We start from the raw sequence: 13,791 nt of genomic DNA on the forward strand, positions 1-13,791 counted from the left end.
TTTTAGGAGGGTCTTCGCTTGTATTATGTATTTATCTATTCTCGTTATGTCTATATTGTGTTAGCTCCATGGGTAGGACTGAATATAAGGTATTTGAATATCCAAAAATTGGTAGTTATTAAATCCGATATCCAATCCAAAATCCATAAATTTTAAAAATAAAATTCCAAGTCTAATCTATAATCCAAAAATCTAAACCAAACATCCAAAAAGTTTGGATTTTGTGTTGACCGTTATGCCCACCCCTAGTGAACTCCTGAGCATAGATTCACTGGTTTAGAGCTCCTCAAGTCTTGAATACACCTTGTTTAACAAGTTGCTGCAACTCTGAGGTGATGTGCAAGGCCCACACATGAGATAAATGACATTGCCAAGAGGCCTCATATAGATTCCGTCTTCGCGGAGCTTCTGAAGGAGAGATCTAGCATATAGAGAAGCATACCTGCATGTTTTGAGACAAAATTCAGCTTCACAAGTACTACAAAAAGATGCAGTACAAGCAAGATAAAACCCGAACTGTCCACTTCATAGTTTTGGTGACAAATCTATATAGAAACTGATGCCGGCACTACAACAAACCGTTTCAGAAACACTTATTAGTATCAGATAATGAGTAAGATAACAACAGTCCTGCATATGGTAACTGACTAATTTTGCAATATATCTAAGAAAGGAACTGACTTTTATGGCGTTCTTGCTAATCAAATACCTGCACTACAAATCAGATGTATAAACATTGATTCTTTTATGATAAACTTCAAATACTAGTTCTTTTCTTTTTTGAGGAGGTAAAGTAATTTTATTGATACAGTAGCACAAAGGATGTGTTATAGGAACTGTACAATGTTGTCGAAGCAAAACAACAAAAGTAGCAAAAGTATTCCCTATCTAGTCCAGTATGGATTCTAACATCTGCAACACTAATTCAGCCTCATTTAGATTTTCCAGCTAAGCAAAACAAAAGTATACAATTAGACTTTAACTTGTTGACAGAGTCATACACTAGTTTTTTCATCTTCGACCAGAAATTGGCCTAACAGTGTTCGCCTTTGGGAAGGCAAATAAGTCCCTCATGTAAGTTATGCAAGCTATTACCAATGAATTATGCATGTCAAAAAAGCAGTCTCTAGATAGTCAGATATGTCTTAAATAAGCTTCTAAATGATTCTTAATTGGAGCTCTATGTCACAGCTTATATATGGTGCACCACTTTAATATGGTATTTAAGGTAAGCATAAGAATTTCCATGTTTAAACAATCACTGCATTGACAATCAAAACGAATAAGAAAACTTCTAATTTACAAGAAAGTAGAATAGACTGCATACCCAGCATTAGAGCCTTCTGCTTGAAGTTCCAATGCACATAGAGTCCCCAACACAACCACTCTATGCACTGCTGGAAGTAAGGAAATTTGTCTCACCATGTCTAAATCCCACAGCTGCAAACATCCAAGAAATGAAGTGGGAAACACAAAATAACATGTTAAAAACAACATGTTGGGAATTCATCTTTTATAACAGGCCCCTTTTCAATTTCTTTTACAAGGTGACCTAGCGTTGCTGCAGTGTTTTCCTAATTTTTTGTTCAAATTAATCGGTGGATAAAGGTAGAAATTTGGGTCAATGTAATGACTCTGGATACTTTCTTCAGTATAATTTGAATTAATGGCACAAAGAACCTATGTTACGACAAAGAGATTCATTTATGGGTATGTGTGTAGCACGGGTGTGTGGGAGTATGCATAGTTACAACAGGTCTTTTGCTACATTTCAGTGGCTTTTACAAAGAATCAGCACGGAGTACCCACACCTAATCAAGGCAAATGAGGGATCCATCTAATGTGGCAAAACCCAAACAGCAATTTTAAAGTCGATCAAAATCACACTTGGTGCTCTAGAGTGTGCCCCAATTTTTTTTATTGATGACAAGGGAAACCCGCAGCCGCTACCCTTTGGGTGCGCACGGGGTAAAACCCCCACTCCTATGCAATAGCTCGCAAACCACATAGGAGAGGTAATCCACACTAGGCAAGCCCGGTGCGACGAGCTCGACCCAGAAGTCAAACCCCTTGCTTTCGCTGGCAAGGGGTTTCGAACTTGAGACCTCCAACATGGAAGTCCTAAGCCCAAACCACTAGGCCACCCCGAAGGGTACGCCCCAATTTTATTTTATTTTGAATATTTTGGTATACTACACTAATATGCTAACCCAGCTTCGATAGGTTGCAAATTTATGGGCTCCAATTGTTTGTGCAAAGAAATTTTAATTAGGGAAATTGCATAAATAGCCGTGCACCCCAAAAAATAGCAGGAAGATGTATTATATATACATTTACGTATATAGGTTAGCAGATGTAAATACTTTTGTCCGAGCGGCCAAATGTGTAATTTCCCCTTTTAATTATCCTAGAATATTGTGCTGAATAGTCTGAAACAAGGACATTTACATGTTTCCACCAAAACAGTCTAGGAGACAAAAATCAGAGAACTGTACTTTATCAAGGGAGAAAACAGAAAACTGTTATTAGGGAACTTTCATAAAAATGAGGAGCGACTCTGTTTTCGGGAACAGAAAGGGAATGCAACTTTTAGTAATCGTTGTTTTTATAAATGCAAATTCCTAGTGATTAAACTACAATAACATTTATCAGCCAACTGCTTTTTCACATACCTCCCTGAGCAGCATGGCTTCAGATATCAGATTATGATTTGTTTTGGAGTCCTTAAACCATTTGATTGACTTTACAGCAGCTGTACAACCCACTGCATGAGCAGTGTAAGAGTGACCGTGCAAGAGTGCCTGGAGCTGAAGCAAAGGAATGAGGTTACACCACCAATCATATGATGTTATATTTGAGTACTTGAATTGGCCAACCACGAATGAGAAGCAAAAAGGGCATTTTAGCAGATCCAACAAAGTTTTGGCTGAAACAAGTTTTTCGCTCACAGAAGCAAATACTTGACAAGCAGATGGTAAACACTGATGAATATACCTTTGAATCTCCAACAAATGCTTCAAAAACAGCTTCTGATGCTAAAGTGACAGCCAAGGGCACAATGCCACCAGTCATCAACTTGGCAAAACAGGCTATATCTGGCTTACAGCGGATAAACTCCGTAGCAGACTGAAAAAGCAAAAGCCACAAACTGAAATTCCTAAAACCAGAGAATTGATACATCGAGTGATCTGGCTAAGAACCCAGAAAACTCATACGTCAAATAATCTAGTAAACAAACCTCTGCTCCCAGACGCCAGAATCCTGTAAAAACCTCATCGAAAATAACAGGAATTTTTTGATTTCGGCATTCTTTAACAAGTACTCTCTGAAATAGTGGATCAACCATTTCCATTCCTCCAGCACCTTGTATCACTGCAAATAATTGCAAGTAAACCGCATTGCTACAGAAACTTCAAGAATCATTACAAATGGCATAAAATATTCTTAATTAATTGTCACCATAGACATTAAAGAAAATCATTAAGGGGTCGTTTGGTAGAGTGTATTAGAAGAAATAATGCATGCATTAGCTTTGTGTATTAGTACTACCTTGTTTGGCAAGCATTAGTTATACACTCGTATATTGAGGTGTGCATTACTAATGCATGCCAATTTCCCCTCAAACCCTTTTTTACATCTTTTCCGTCATATTTGTGGAGGGTATCTTTGTAAATAAATAATTATAAAATAAATTATGCAATACATGCTATTTTTAATACACCAAACCAAATAATGCATAAGAAATGATCTTTGCACAACTAATACAAACATTACTAATACACTCTATTTAGCATTATTCTTATACACCCTACAAACGACCACTAAGAATATTTTACACAATATTACTTGTTTGTTTAGTAAGTTATAATAATAATTCCATAAATTAGAATTTTTTTTAATCTCATATAACCAAAAACTCCTATATGGAAAGCCATTGCGCATGTTTTTCACCAAAAATTTCAAAAAGAAAAGTAAACCATATATGATAAAGGTTATGAAAGAGAAAGATAAAAAAAAGTAAATGCATCTAGAATTATGTAAAGCATGAGTCGTGAGCAAGAAGGAAAAGATGGAGGGGAAGAAAAGACCAAAAAGAAACTTGTGCATATGTCAAAGTCTTGCCTGGTTCTATAATCAATGCTCCAGTCCGAGTAGATCCGCTTGAGTCAATAATTAGCTGTAGTGTTTTCCATATATACGAGTGATATATATCAGCAAGATTTGAAGTGTCACGGCTTTCCTTGAAAATATTCTCGCGCAAACTGAAAGCTGAAAAGAAAACCAATGCTTAGATTATTGAAAAACTGAAATAAGAATATCACCAGAATTTACGCTTCACTTACTCAAATCTTCAAGACTGGGTTTAAGAGTTTCAATCTCCTGAGGAAGGCTAAGTTTCCAAACACCATCACGCATGGCAACTGTCGGTGGATCTAAAAAATGACCTCTTCCCTTATACCTGCAAATTTACAATATGTTCAATACTTCAGATTTTACCTAAGACAACTGTAAAGATATCATGGTCACCCTAACTGCAAAGACATACACAATCTGACATGGAATGTATGAGTTAAAAGAATAAAAGAATGAAGTTCCTAGATCAAAACAGAACCCAAGAAGATTCACAGTCTGACAACATTAGGCATAGCATATTTCTTTAACCATTATGAACACCGGAAGACATGTACAAGTTTTCTTTTTAATTTCATATACTACTAATTAAACAGCAGTATCAAATTGCTCACACAAATCAGGATGATCATCATGAGCTTCACATAACTACTCAAATAGCTATAAGTTTTGGCACTTCTTTTTGGGCACTTGATCATGTGGAATATCTTCTTTAAATAGCAGCCCAAGTAATCAGGCATGGCTCTCCTACCAAAGGATCCATTCTGCCATGCATTTTAAGTAAAGCTGGTTCAGGCTGATGAATTATTTTCATATCAAGCAGATCAAGGAAAAGGTCAACTACTCCAATAAAGTTTTTGTTTGTCACCTCTCTATTTTGGAATTCCAAAAGAACAGAGTGGAAGTGTTTGCACTGATTACATCTCACCCCATACTTCACCATATGGATTATGGACAGTCAAATGTATTTCTTTTTTTTTTTTTTTTGAGAATGGTAAAGTTGACAGTCAAATGTATTTCAATCTTCTCAAATAAATAATTTGAGTTTTAATCAAATTGCCAAAGCTGTTCCAAGTAACTTCTAAAACTTGAGCAGAAATACAGCTCTCATTACTCAGGTCTATCTACTGACTTTGTATAATGTGCATGCTGCAAGGCAATTTGACCCATGTTCATCTTTCTCTCAGTGTGACACCACAATGGCATCATAATCTATTTTGCGCAGAAGCATCAGTTCTGTTTCAATGCTTCTATATATTTATTACCAGTAAAATTTGTTGATTTGGAAATGCATGATTTGTATAAATGAAAAAAGAACCCATAATAAAAATGTTTTCATCTTCTAGAGCCTTGGTAATCATGCAGAAATATTTAGTTACGCACAGAATAATTGAATTATCCTGTTTAGTTATGAGTAACTGATATCTAATGGCAATGATAATTCAACCTCCCAAAAGAAATAACAAAATTCTTTTGCAGCAATGAAAAGCTGCCGCCGAAAAAACGAAAATCTTTCACGAAGATAAGGCAATACCATGGTTGCTGGTAAAAACCAGTATAAGGTGATGGCGCCTGTGCTTCCATAGCACCCAAAGTGTCACCGTGGTAAGATCCTCTGAGTGCTAAAACCTGGTTCATGACACAGAAAGCTCCATACATAAACTAGCATTTTGCAATGCATATGATAGAGATACTACATGCTTTGATGTCAAGTTTGTGAAAGGGAAGAAACTTGAGTACTAGGTCTTCTAGCATTTTCCAGCAGCATCTGACCTTACAAGTTACAACTAAATGTCAAGTGCCAGCCGAAAGCAAGACGGCTTAATATGGTGAAGAAAATAAAACGAGTGATTTGAAAAGCTACTTAGCTTTTGCTCAAACTTGACATTAACTGAAATGTCAGATCTTTACAAGCACCCAATTGGACTGGTGCATTGATCATTCCTTGTTCTCCAAGTACACTAAGTAAATGAAGTGGCCCTTTTCAACAGTGAAAACTGATACTTTGGGACACATTTGGCCAATCAACATTATCAACTCAACAGATAAAACAAAGTGCAACTACTTGGTTAAGTATTACCCACCTTTAAATCAACACGACTTTCAGCATTCTTAGCCACCAAATCATCAGAGACAATCTTGTGATCAAACAAGAACTTCCGTAGTGCCATTTTAAGAGCAATTTCAATTGCAGTAGAGCCATTATCTGAAAAGTATACTCTCGATGCCCACCCTACAAAAACAAGGTTGTTAGAGAACTAATCTTCGTGCAGTCTGGAAATGTTTAACATTATTTGGGTATACAAGACATGAAAAACACTATGGCACACAAGAATTGTTACAATAGCATTTCATAAGATCAGATACAGTCTTAACTAAAAAATTTGGTGACAAATATCTAAGAAATACGAATTAGGACATTTGAAAAGAAACAAATGAAAAGGAATTCCAATATTTTCCTATCGGCACATCATGTAAAAATAGTTTTCATGGTTATGGAACAAGCATAAAGGAATGTACGATTCCAAAACATCTCAACCAATTTTCAGAATTTTCAAGCCACGGAAAAAATATAAGCATAAAAGCTAAAATCGAGGCATTACTTGCCTATATAGGTAGTATTTAACTGCTTATGTTTAGATGGTTAGGATTCTTGCCAAACAATTTTTTTTTGAAGGTAAACTTCTTGCCGAACATGTAGGAATAAAACAGATTACCAGTTGATAAAGATGTGAACACAGAACCACATGAAAAAATTGCTGCATGAACAATTAGCAACATGGTCCCTCAAAGAGCTGTAATCAAGAAAAACTACAAGAAACTCAAATAAATATAAAGATTGAATTCATGTAATACATGCTCTCTCATGGAGAAATACAAAGAGTTTCAATGATAAGAACACTGATTAGCCTCATAACTCCAGCTCGCTAATTTCACTAAGAAATAACAAGGCAAGCGAGGACAGGGTTTAACAGACAAACCTTTTCCCACGCCTTCAAGCAAAAGTTCAGCACATTCCAAAGCCGGCTCGTAAACATTTTCAGGAAACATAACATGCCCATATCTAGCAGTAGCATAACCCATATCTCGTGCAAGCTCAATCTGAAACCATCTAAAGACAAACAGAGGAAATCGAGTTATAGTCTTATATAATGCTAACAATTTAAATAACAGGGTAAAGTCTTAAAGAGAACAAAGCAAAGCATATGCGAACAAATCTAGTATTTTTGCTCCAGGAGATGTCCCTCTAACTGTAAGATAATTTACCAAATAAAGCTTCATTTTTTTAATTTTTATTTTATTTTTGTGGTTTGGTTGTCGTTTTGTCAAGGAAGAACCACCTTCATTCAGCAGCATATAAGGAAAAAGTGTTACCTTTCTCAGGAATTTCGGTTTCTCTGTTTCAGAGCATAGGAAAAAAGTATTAGCAAGGTTACATAATCTAAATTATGTCCAGGCTCGTGATTTCTGCACTCTTAAGCTATCAGGAAAATCATCCTCATTAATTAGCTCATTTAAGGCTCATTGGAGATGATTGCATCTATGATTGATAAGTTTGTGATAAAGGGGATAACTGTTTCAACAAATTGCCAATCATGTTCAATCATATGCATCTCCATTCCCCTTGTTCACTATTCGAACACAAGCATGCACATGCAAAAGAAAAGTTCTCGGTTATAGTGACTTGCTATAAAACAATCATTGAGGTTGGCTAAATTGCTATTAGCAAGGGCATATCTACAGACTGACCTGTAAAGTAGCATCAGGTCCCTGTGTCCACCAACTTGCACATGCATCAAATTGTTGAGTGATTAAATCAACATTATTATTAACCTGCAGAAAAAGCAGAAAACAAACCAGCGTGTGAGTAGAAGGTTAACACACAGCATAAGAAAGGAATAAACAGTTTCTCTCCTGATAGAAACAGCCGATAGATGGAAGCAGTTGTAACATCAAAAAAGAAGGTGAAAAAGGCTATAGAGGAAAACAAGAAGAATACCAGCAACAATAATATCACTAATATGTAGATAATTTGCAGCAGTCGAAGAGTTTTAGGACAATTATTTCTAGTACCGACTGCTGAGCATATATTTCCAAAAGTACTGTCAGAAATGAACTAGATCAATGACAAAAACAATAGCATATTCATAACTTGAGGTAACATTCACAACCTTGTGCACCGCGAAGTTTTCTCCACACCGTGAATCTATAACTGTCACATTTTCTTCTGGTACAAGTTTGTGTTGAGTAAAGGGCCACCAGAAAATATCATGTGCCTTCCTTGGCATGTTGCGTAATCTAGATGTTCTCTCCAGAAAATTTGACTGCATTATTTCTTCAAGAGAATGAAAAGTAGACAGCGCTTCTTGGAACCACTCCATCAGGTTATTTGACATCTCCTTTGGTATAGGTGGAAGAACAAGCACAGGAACCCTGTCAGCCAAGAAATGAACTTTCAGCTCTTTTTGTTTCATAATGAAAATACATGGAAACAAGATTGGGTGGCACACCCATCGATATTATTAGGGCCTAAACTGAAGCAGTAAAGATACTCACGGATAATGCCTAATTACTGGTGTTATGCAATATTTTCCACTTCAAAATAAAAATTCAAGTCAATAGAAAAACAGCTAAAGGTTCACCTTCTCCGTAAGTAAGATGATAATGGGCCCTCATTAACTAGGCCATGGTCTTCAAATATTACAGCAACAACATCATAACCTCGAAGTGTTAAACTTTCATAGGCTGAAATAGTTCCTGAAATACCCCCTAGCCTTCCATCACCAACAAGAATAGCTGGGAAGCGAAAAGGTCTGTAAAAGAAGAAAGCAAATCAAAAATTGGCTGTTGAGCCATAACAACTAAAATTGTGAATCTGCCAAAACACGAAACGAAAAGAAGCTGTTACATTTGAAATGTAAATGCAGCAGTCTCTAAAGTACTTACGTACAAGAGTAACAGCTATTAATATTGTTTTCTTTGAAAGGCATCTAATTTTGGGCAATTCAATTAAACATGATTTGATAACCAATAAAGAAAGATCTTGCTTGCAGTATTATAAGGTTGAGTGTCCACCTCTGCCATTCTTATTCATCTTAGTTTTGAACAATGAACAATGTAAGTAGCATGTATCCTAAAGCTGAGCGTACATTTCTACTGTTTGTATTCAGCTTACCATTGATCTCCTTCTTGATAGGTGAAGTAGTTTAGAAAACTTTGACTTTAAGAAAAATTCTCAACAAGTTCAGGTTGAAAAATCTTTCTTACTTTGCATCTTTAGTGGGCTTGTAATGATGGATTGTTACTTTAGGGGTTCAAAATAAGAGAAGATAGCTAGAAATCATGATGGTATGCTAGAAGTACTGACAGTCACATCGCCTTGTCTACAATTTTTCCTGTCAAGCAATTCCATTTGCCAACTCAATTCATCAAGTAGTAGTCACTAACATAGCGCACTTGAGGCAAAAGTTGCCTATTTATAAGAGGCATCTCACTAAATTAGTCACCAAGAAAATTTCTTCTAGGAATAGTACTAATTACTAATGGTCACATCACTGTTAGGAATGTAAGCTGAGATTTTGACATAGATAACTAACTAGATTCTTTTTGATAACCAATTGACTAGATTCTTCGTTTGTGTTTTTGCTTACTTATGTACAAGCAACTATAATATCGTCAAGTAGGCTTGACATTACAGCACTCTTAACATTAAGCTCATTATACTTTATTCAAAAAAAACATTAAGCTCATTATACTTCCATGGTTCTACCAAGTCAACGCTAGACAAAATGTATGTTTTCTTTTTCAAGATGAGAACAAAAGCTGTAATCTTTACATTGGAGTACCAGTGAGACTAAAATTCCGGATATATCGTTCCTAGTATATTTTCATCTACAAACCAATTGTGTATCTAAGTACCTAAAATCTGCAGTTAATACTCTCGACATATAGAAAGCTAAAAAATTCCAAGTAACTCGAAAAACCCACGCACCTATACAAGTCGCATTGAAGTGAACCAGATGGTCCTGGACTGGCAACACCACCAGCAGTCTCAATAACACACAAAATTTCACCTTTTTCACTTTCTGATTCACTCCCTAAGCAACCCTTCAACATCCCCAACAACTCAGCATCCTCCACTCTAGCATTTTCCCTCTCCGCCACTAAATGTGGCGATAACGCCTCTTTCCACCCGTACATTGTCTTACAAACCAACTTCGAAAAACCCTTCATCTCAGACCCTTGCAACTTACTTTCCTCATACAACCCCAAATTCACAACCCCATTCCCACAGCTCATATCTTTATCCCTTTCTATTTCAAACCCGCCTACCGAAACAGCTTCTGAAGCTGAAACTGATGCTTTGAGCACATGATTCGAGGCAAAAACAGAGAATTCAGGTCGATTTTGGGAGAAAAATTCAGAATACTTATTATAAACGAAGCGGGAATCTGAGTCCTCGGGGAACCCAGTTTGGACAGGCTTCAAGTAGAGGAATTTACGGTGTGGGGAAGAAAGGAAAGAAGTGGAAAGGCCAGCAGAGACTAAGGTTTTCCCTAAGGAAGTGTTGGCAGCCCATATGGTATAGATTGGGTGGCTGAGTGGGTATTCAATGGAGGGCAATGTTGGTCGTGAATGCGTTGAAATAAAGCGGCGTACAGAGTTCCGGGGGAGGATTCCGGCGAAAAGAGTGGTGGGTAGTGACATGGCGGAGGAGGAACCCTAGAGATTCTGTAGACTGTAGAGTGTGAGTGGAAGTGAAGGCAAGGGCTAGCAGTTAAATAGTTATTGTGATTTTATTACTGCGCAAACTATATTGCTGGTGCTCGGACTCATAAAAAATGTTGACCTTGCATACATGTGAGACAACATTTTTGAGAAATCAATCAATACATAGAAATAAAGTTTAGGTGGTAAAATTATCGTCTTTACTCGATAGCTCGAATTTTAACTAATATTTTGGTAAACATATCATGTTTCTATCATGAAGATCTCCAAGCATGCATAGCTCACTTGCGATATCCATCAAATTATTAAGTAATTTCATTTCATGAATACTATGCTATAAAGTGAATATTACGTGTTATTTTAATTATTAGATTGTTTAAGTTGTTTGTTTTGAAAATATAATCAACCACGAGAACAATTTTAATATTGCAATAGCTCAAAAAGACCGAGAGCTCCACCTTCTGAGCACCCTATAGACAGTCTGGTTGGAGAGGAGTGGCAAGTACTTCAAAAAAAAATAACAAAGCACCATCAACCCTTGATTGAGATTTAGATGCTTATATTTTTGGTGCAAGGCCTAAGTGACTGTCCATTTTCCTTAGGCTGTCCATTTTCCTTGCACACAAATTTGTTGCACTGGTGTTGGACCCAAATCCATAGCTTTTGGAATATTCAACATATATTTGTCCATATTTTTGAAGAGTCGAGCAACATAGTTTCTAAAAAAAAAGGAAAAGATGAGAATAATGCTTTGAGTCTAACAAAGTTGATTTTCTATTCAATTTTACATAGTGCTAGCATCACCTTTGGCTTAAAATATATTTTGTGCTGTCACCTCTGGTTCTTTGTTTCTAGGCTGCTGCCATATGATGTAGATGATGAGGTAAGGTTCAGTTTTTAAAAAATCATATCTTATAATCTGACAAAGTTCAGTTTTTTTTTAAAAATCCTATTCCTTAGACTGCCTTAATATATGTATTGTTGACTTTCTTTTGCTTATTAACCAAGAAACATTATCTAGAGATAAGTTTAACAAATTCTATATAACAAGATCTACACAAGTAACACCAGTGAACTTGCCCAAAAAAAGTCTTAAAGAACCATGGCAGATGATCAACACAAAGATAGTTACAACAAAAGCAGTTTAGAATCTGTTGTTGTATTTGTAGTGCCATTTCCAGCACAAGGCCATCTTAACCAGCTGTTACAATTTTCATGTCTGATATCTTCATTTGGAGTTCCAGTTCATTTTGTTGGCTACACAACTCATATTCAGCAAGCTAAATCAAGAAACCTTCAAGATATGCAGCAAATTCATTTTCATGAATTCCCAACTCCACATTTTGATTCACCTCCTCCAATAATTCCAAATTCCATCATGAAATTTCCAACACATCTCCAACCATCTTTTGAAGCATCTAAACAGTAACACGAACCATTTACGAATCTCCTTCATGAATTCTCCAATAAAGTGAAGAGAATTGTGGTTATACATGATCCTCTTATGTCTTCTGTGGTTCAAGATTTTTCTAGTATTCCAAATGCTGAGTCCTATGCCTTTCATTGTATCTCAGCTTTCACTCAATTCTTTAGCTTTTGGGATGCTATTGGAAGACCTTTTCCAGTAGAGGGAATGCCAAAAGCTATACCATCAATGGAAGGGTGTTTTTCTTTTGAAATCATGAACTTTATGGCCTATCAGTATGAGTTTATGCACTACAGGACAGGTGATATATTCAACTCATGCAGATTGATCGAAGGAACTTATGTCAATTTGCTAAGCAAGTTGGAGATGAATGCAAACAAGAAGCAATGGTCCATTGGACCTATACTACAAAAGGGTTCAAGCACCAGGCACAAAAGTTTGGAGTGGCTAGACAAACAAGGTCCAAATTCTGTTCTTTATATCTCTTTTGGATCATCGACTACAATGACCGATAAACAGATTCAAGAACTGGCTATGGGGCTAGAAAACAGCAAGCAGAAGTTCTTGTGGGTACTGAGAGACGCAGATAAAGGTAATGTTTTTTATGACGAAACGAGAAAAGCAAGATTACCAGAAGGGTATCAAGAAAGAACTGAAGGAACAGGTATTGTAGTAACAGATTGGGCACCACAGTTAGAAATTTTGGGACGCACTTCTATCGGTGGATTTATGAGTCATTGTGGATGGAATTCATGTATGGAAAGTATGACAATGGGAGTTCCTATATTAGCTTGGCCAATGCACTCTGAACAACCATGGAATGCTACACTAATAACTGAAATTTTAGAAGTTGGCATTCAAGTGACAGAACAAGCACACCAAATGGAAGTTGTTAACTCATCAACTATTGAGAAAGTTGTGAACAGACTGATGGTGTCTAAAGAAGGGGAGGAGTTAAGAAGCAGGGCTGAAAAGTTGGGTAGACAAGTTTGGCAATCAAGAGATGAAGGAGGTGTTTCTCAACTAGAGCTTAGTTCTTTCATGGCTCATCTTAGCAGATAGATGATCTATGCTGCTCGTATTCTTTGAAAATGTTGGCAGGTTCATGTCAGATTTCCTAAAAGTAATGCATTTTTAAAGAATGTGATACGGTGCTGCAACATTTTTTGGGGAGTCTGAATAAAACAGGCGTTGATGCACTAAATTTGCTTATTGTTGTATGTCTTTTCATTAGTATGGCAAAGATTGAGTGAATAAAACAAATTATATTATGCGTATTAGGATCAAAAGCTTATCAAAAGTTATAACTTGATAGTAAGGTATAACTTTATTTTCTTAATCAAGTCCATCAAACGAACATAATTTGATTGCACAAAGGTTCAATGCGATCATTGTGCAAGTTTATCAAGGATTCAAACAGACAGAAGAACGCTATCGAAGTAAACAGATAAATCTGGCTTATGTCAACCAAGAAGATAATCAAGGATTCAAGCAACAGACTCATG

At 36.4% G+C, this 13,791-nt stretch overlaps 2 protein-coding genes across 2 annotated transcripts; one reads left to right on the top strand and one right to left on the bottom strand.

Moving 5' to 3' along the window:
• Window positions 1-98: 98 nt before the first annotated feature.
• LOC125824476 (bifunctional dethiobiotin synthetase/7,8-diamino-pelargonic acid aminotransferase, mitochondrial) lies at window positions 99-10,839 on the bottom strand. The gene is made up of 14 exons (XM_049503859.1): window positions 10,124-10,839; window positions 8,775-8,945; window positions 8,304-8,565; window positions 7,882-7,965; window positions 7,113-7,233; window positions 6,216-6,364; window positions 5,666-5,760; window positions 4,344-4,459; window positions 4,123-4,269; window positions 3,239-3,372; window positions 2,995-3,126; window positions 2,673-2,807; window positions 1,328-1,440; window positions 99-442 (listed from the first exon to the last, which is right to left on the bottom strand). The coding sequence occupies exons 1-14, from the start codon at window positions 10,837-10,839 to the stop codon at window positions 277-279; spliced, it is 2,541 nt and encodes an 846-aa protein (XP_049359816.1). The 3' UTR covers window positions 99-276.
• An 876-nt stretch (window positions 10,840-11,715) lies between these two features.
• Window positions 11,716-13,380, top strand: LOC125824534 (zeatin O-glucosyltransferase-like). The gene is made up of 2 exons (XM_049503934.1): window positions 11,716-11,743; window positions 12,610-13,380. Exons 1-2 carry the CDS (start codon window positions 11,736-11,738, stop codon window positions 13,346-13,348), a joined length of 747 nt encoding a protein of 248 aa, XP_049359891.1. The 5' UTR covers window positions 11,716-11,735; the 3' UTR covers window positions 13,349-13,380.
• The last annotated feature ends 411 nt before the right edge of the window (window positions 13,381-13,791 follow it).

This window comes from Solanum verrucosum, unplaced genomic scaffold (genome assembly GCF_900185275.1).
Source record: "Solanum verrucosum unplaced genomic scaffold, falcon-dt-bn FXZP01000022.1, whole genome shotgun sequence".
Classification (NCBI taxonomy): domain Eukaryota; kingdom Viridiplantae; phylum Streptophyta; class Magnoliopsida; order Solanales; family Solanaceae; genus Solanum; species Solanum verrucosum.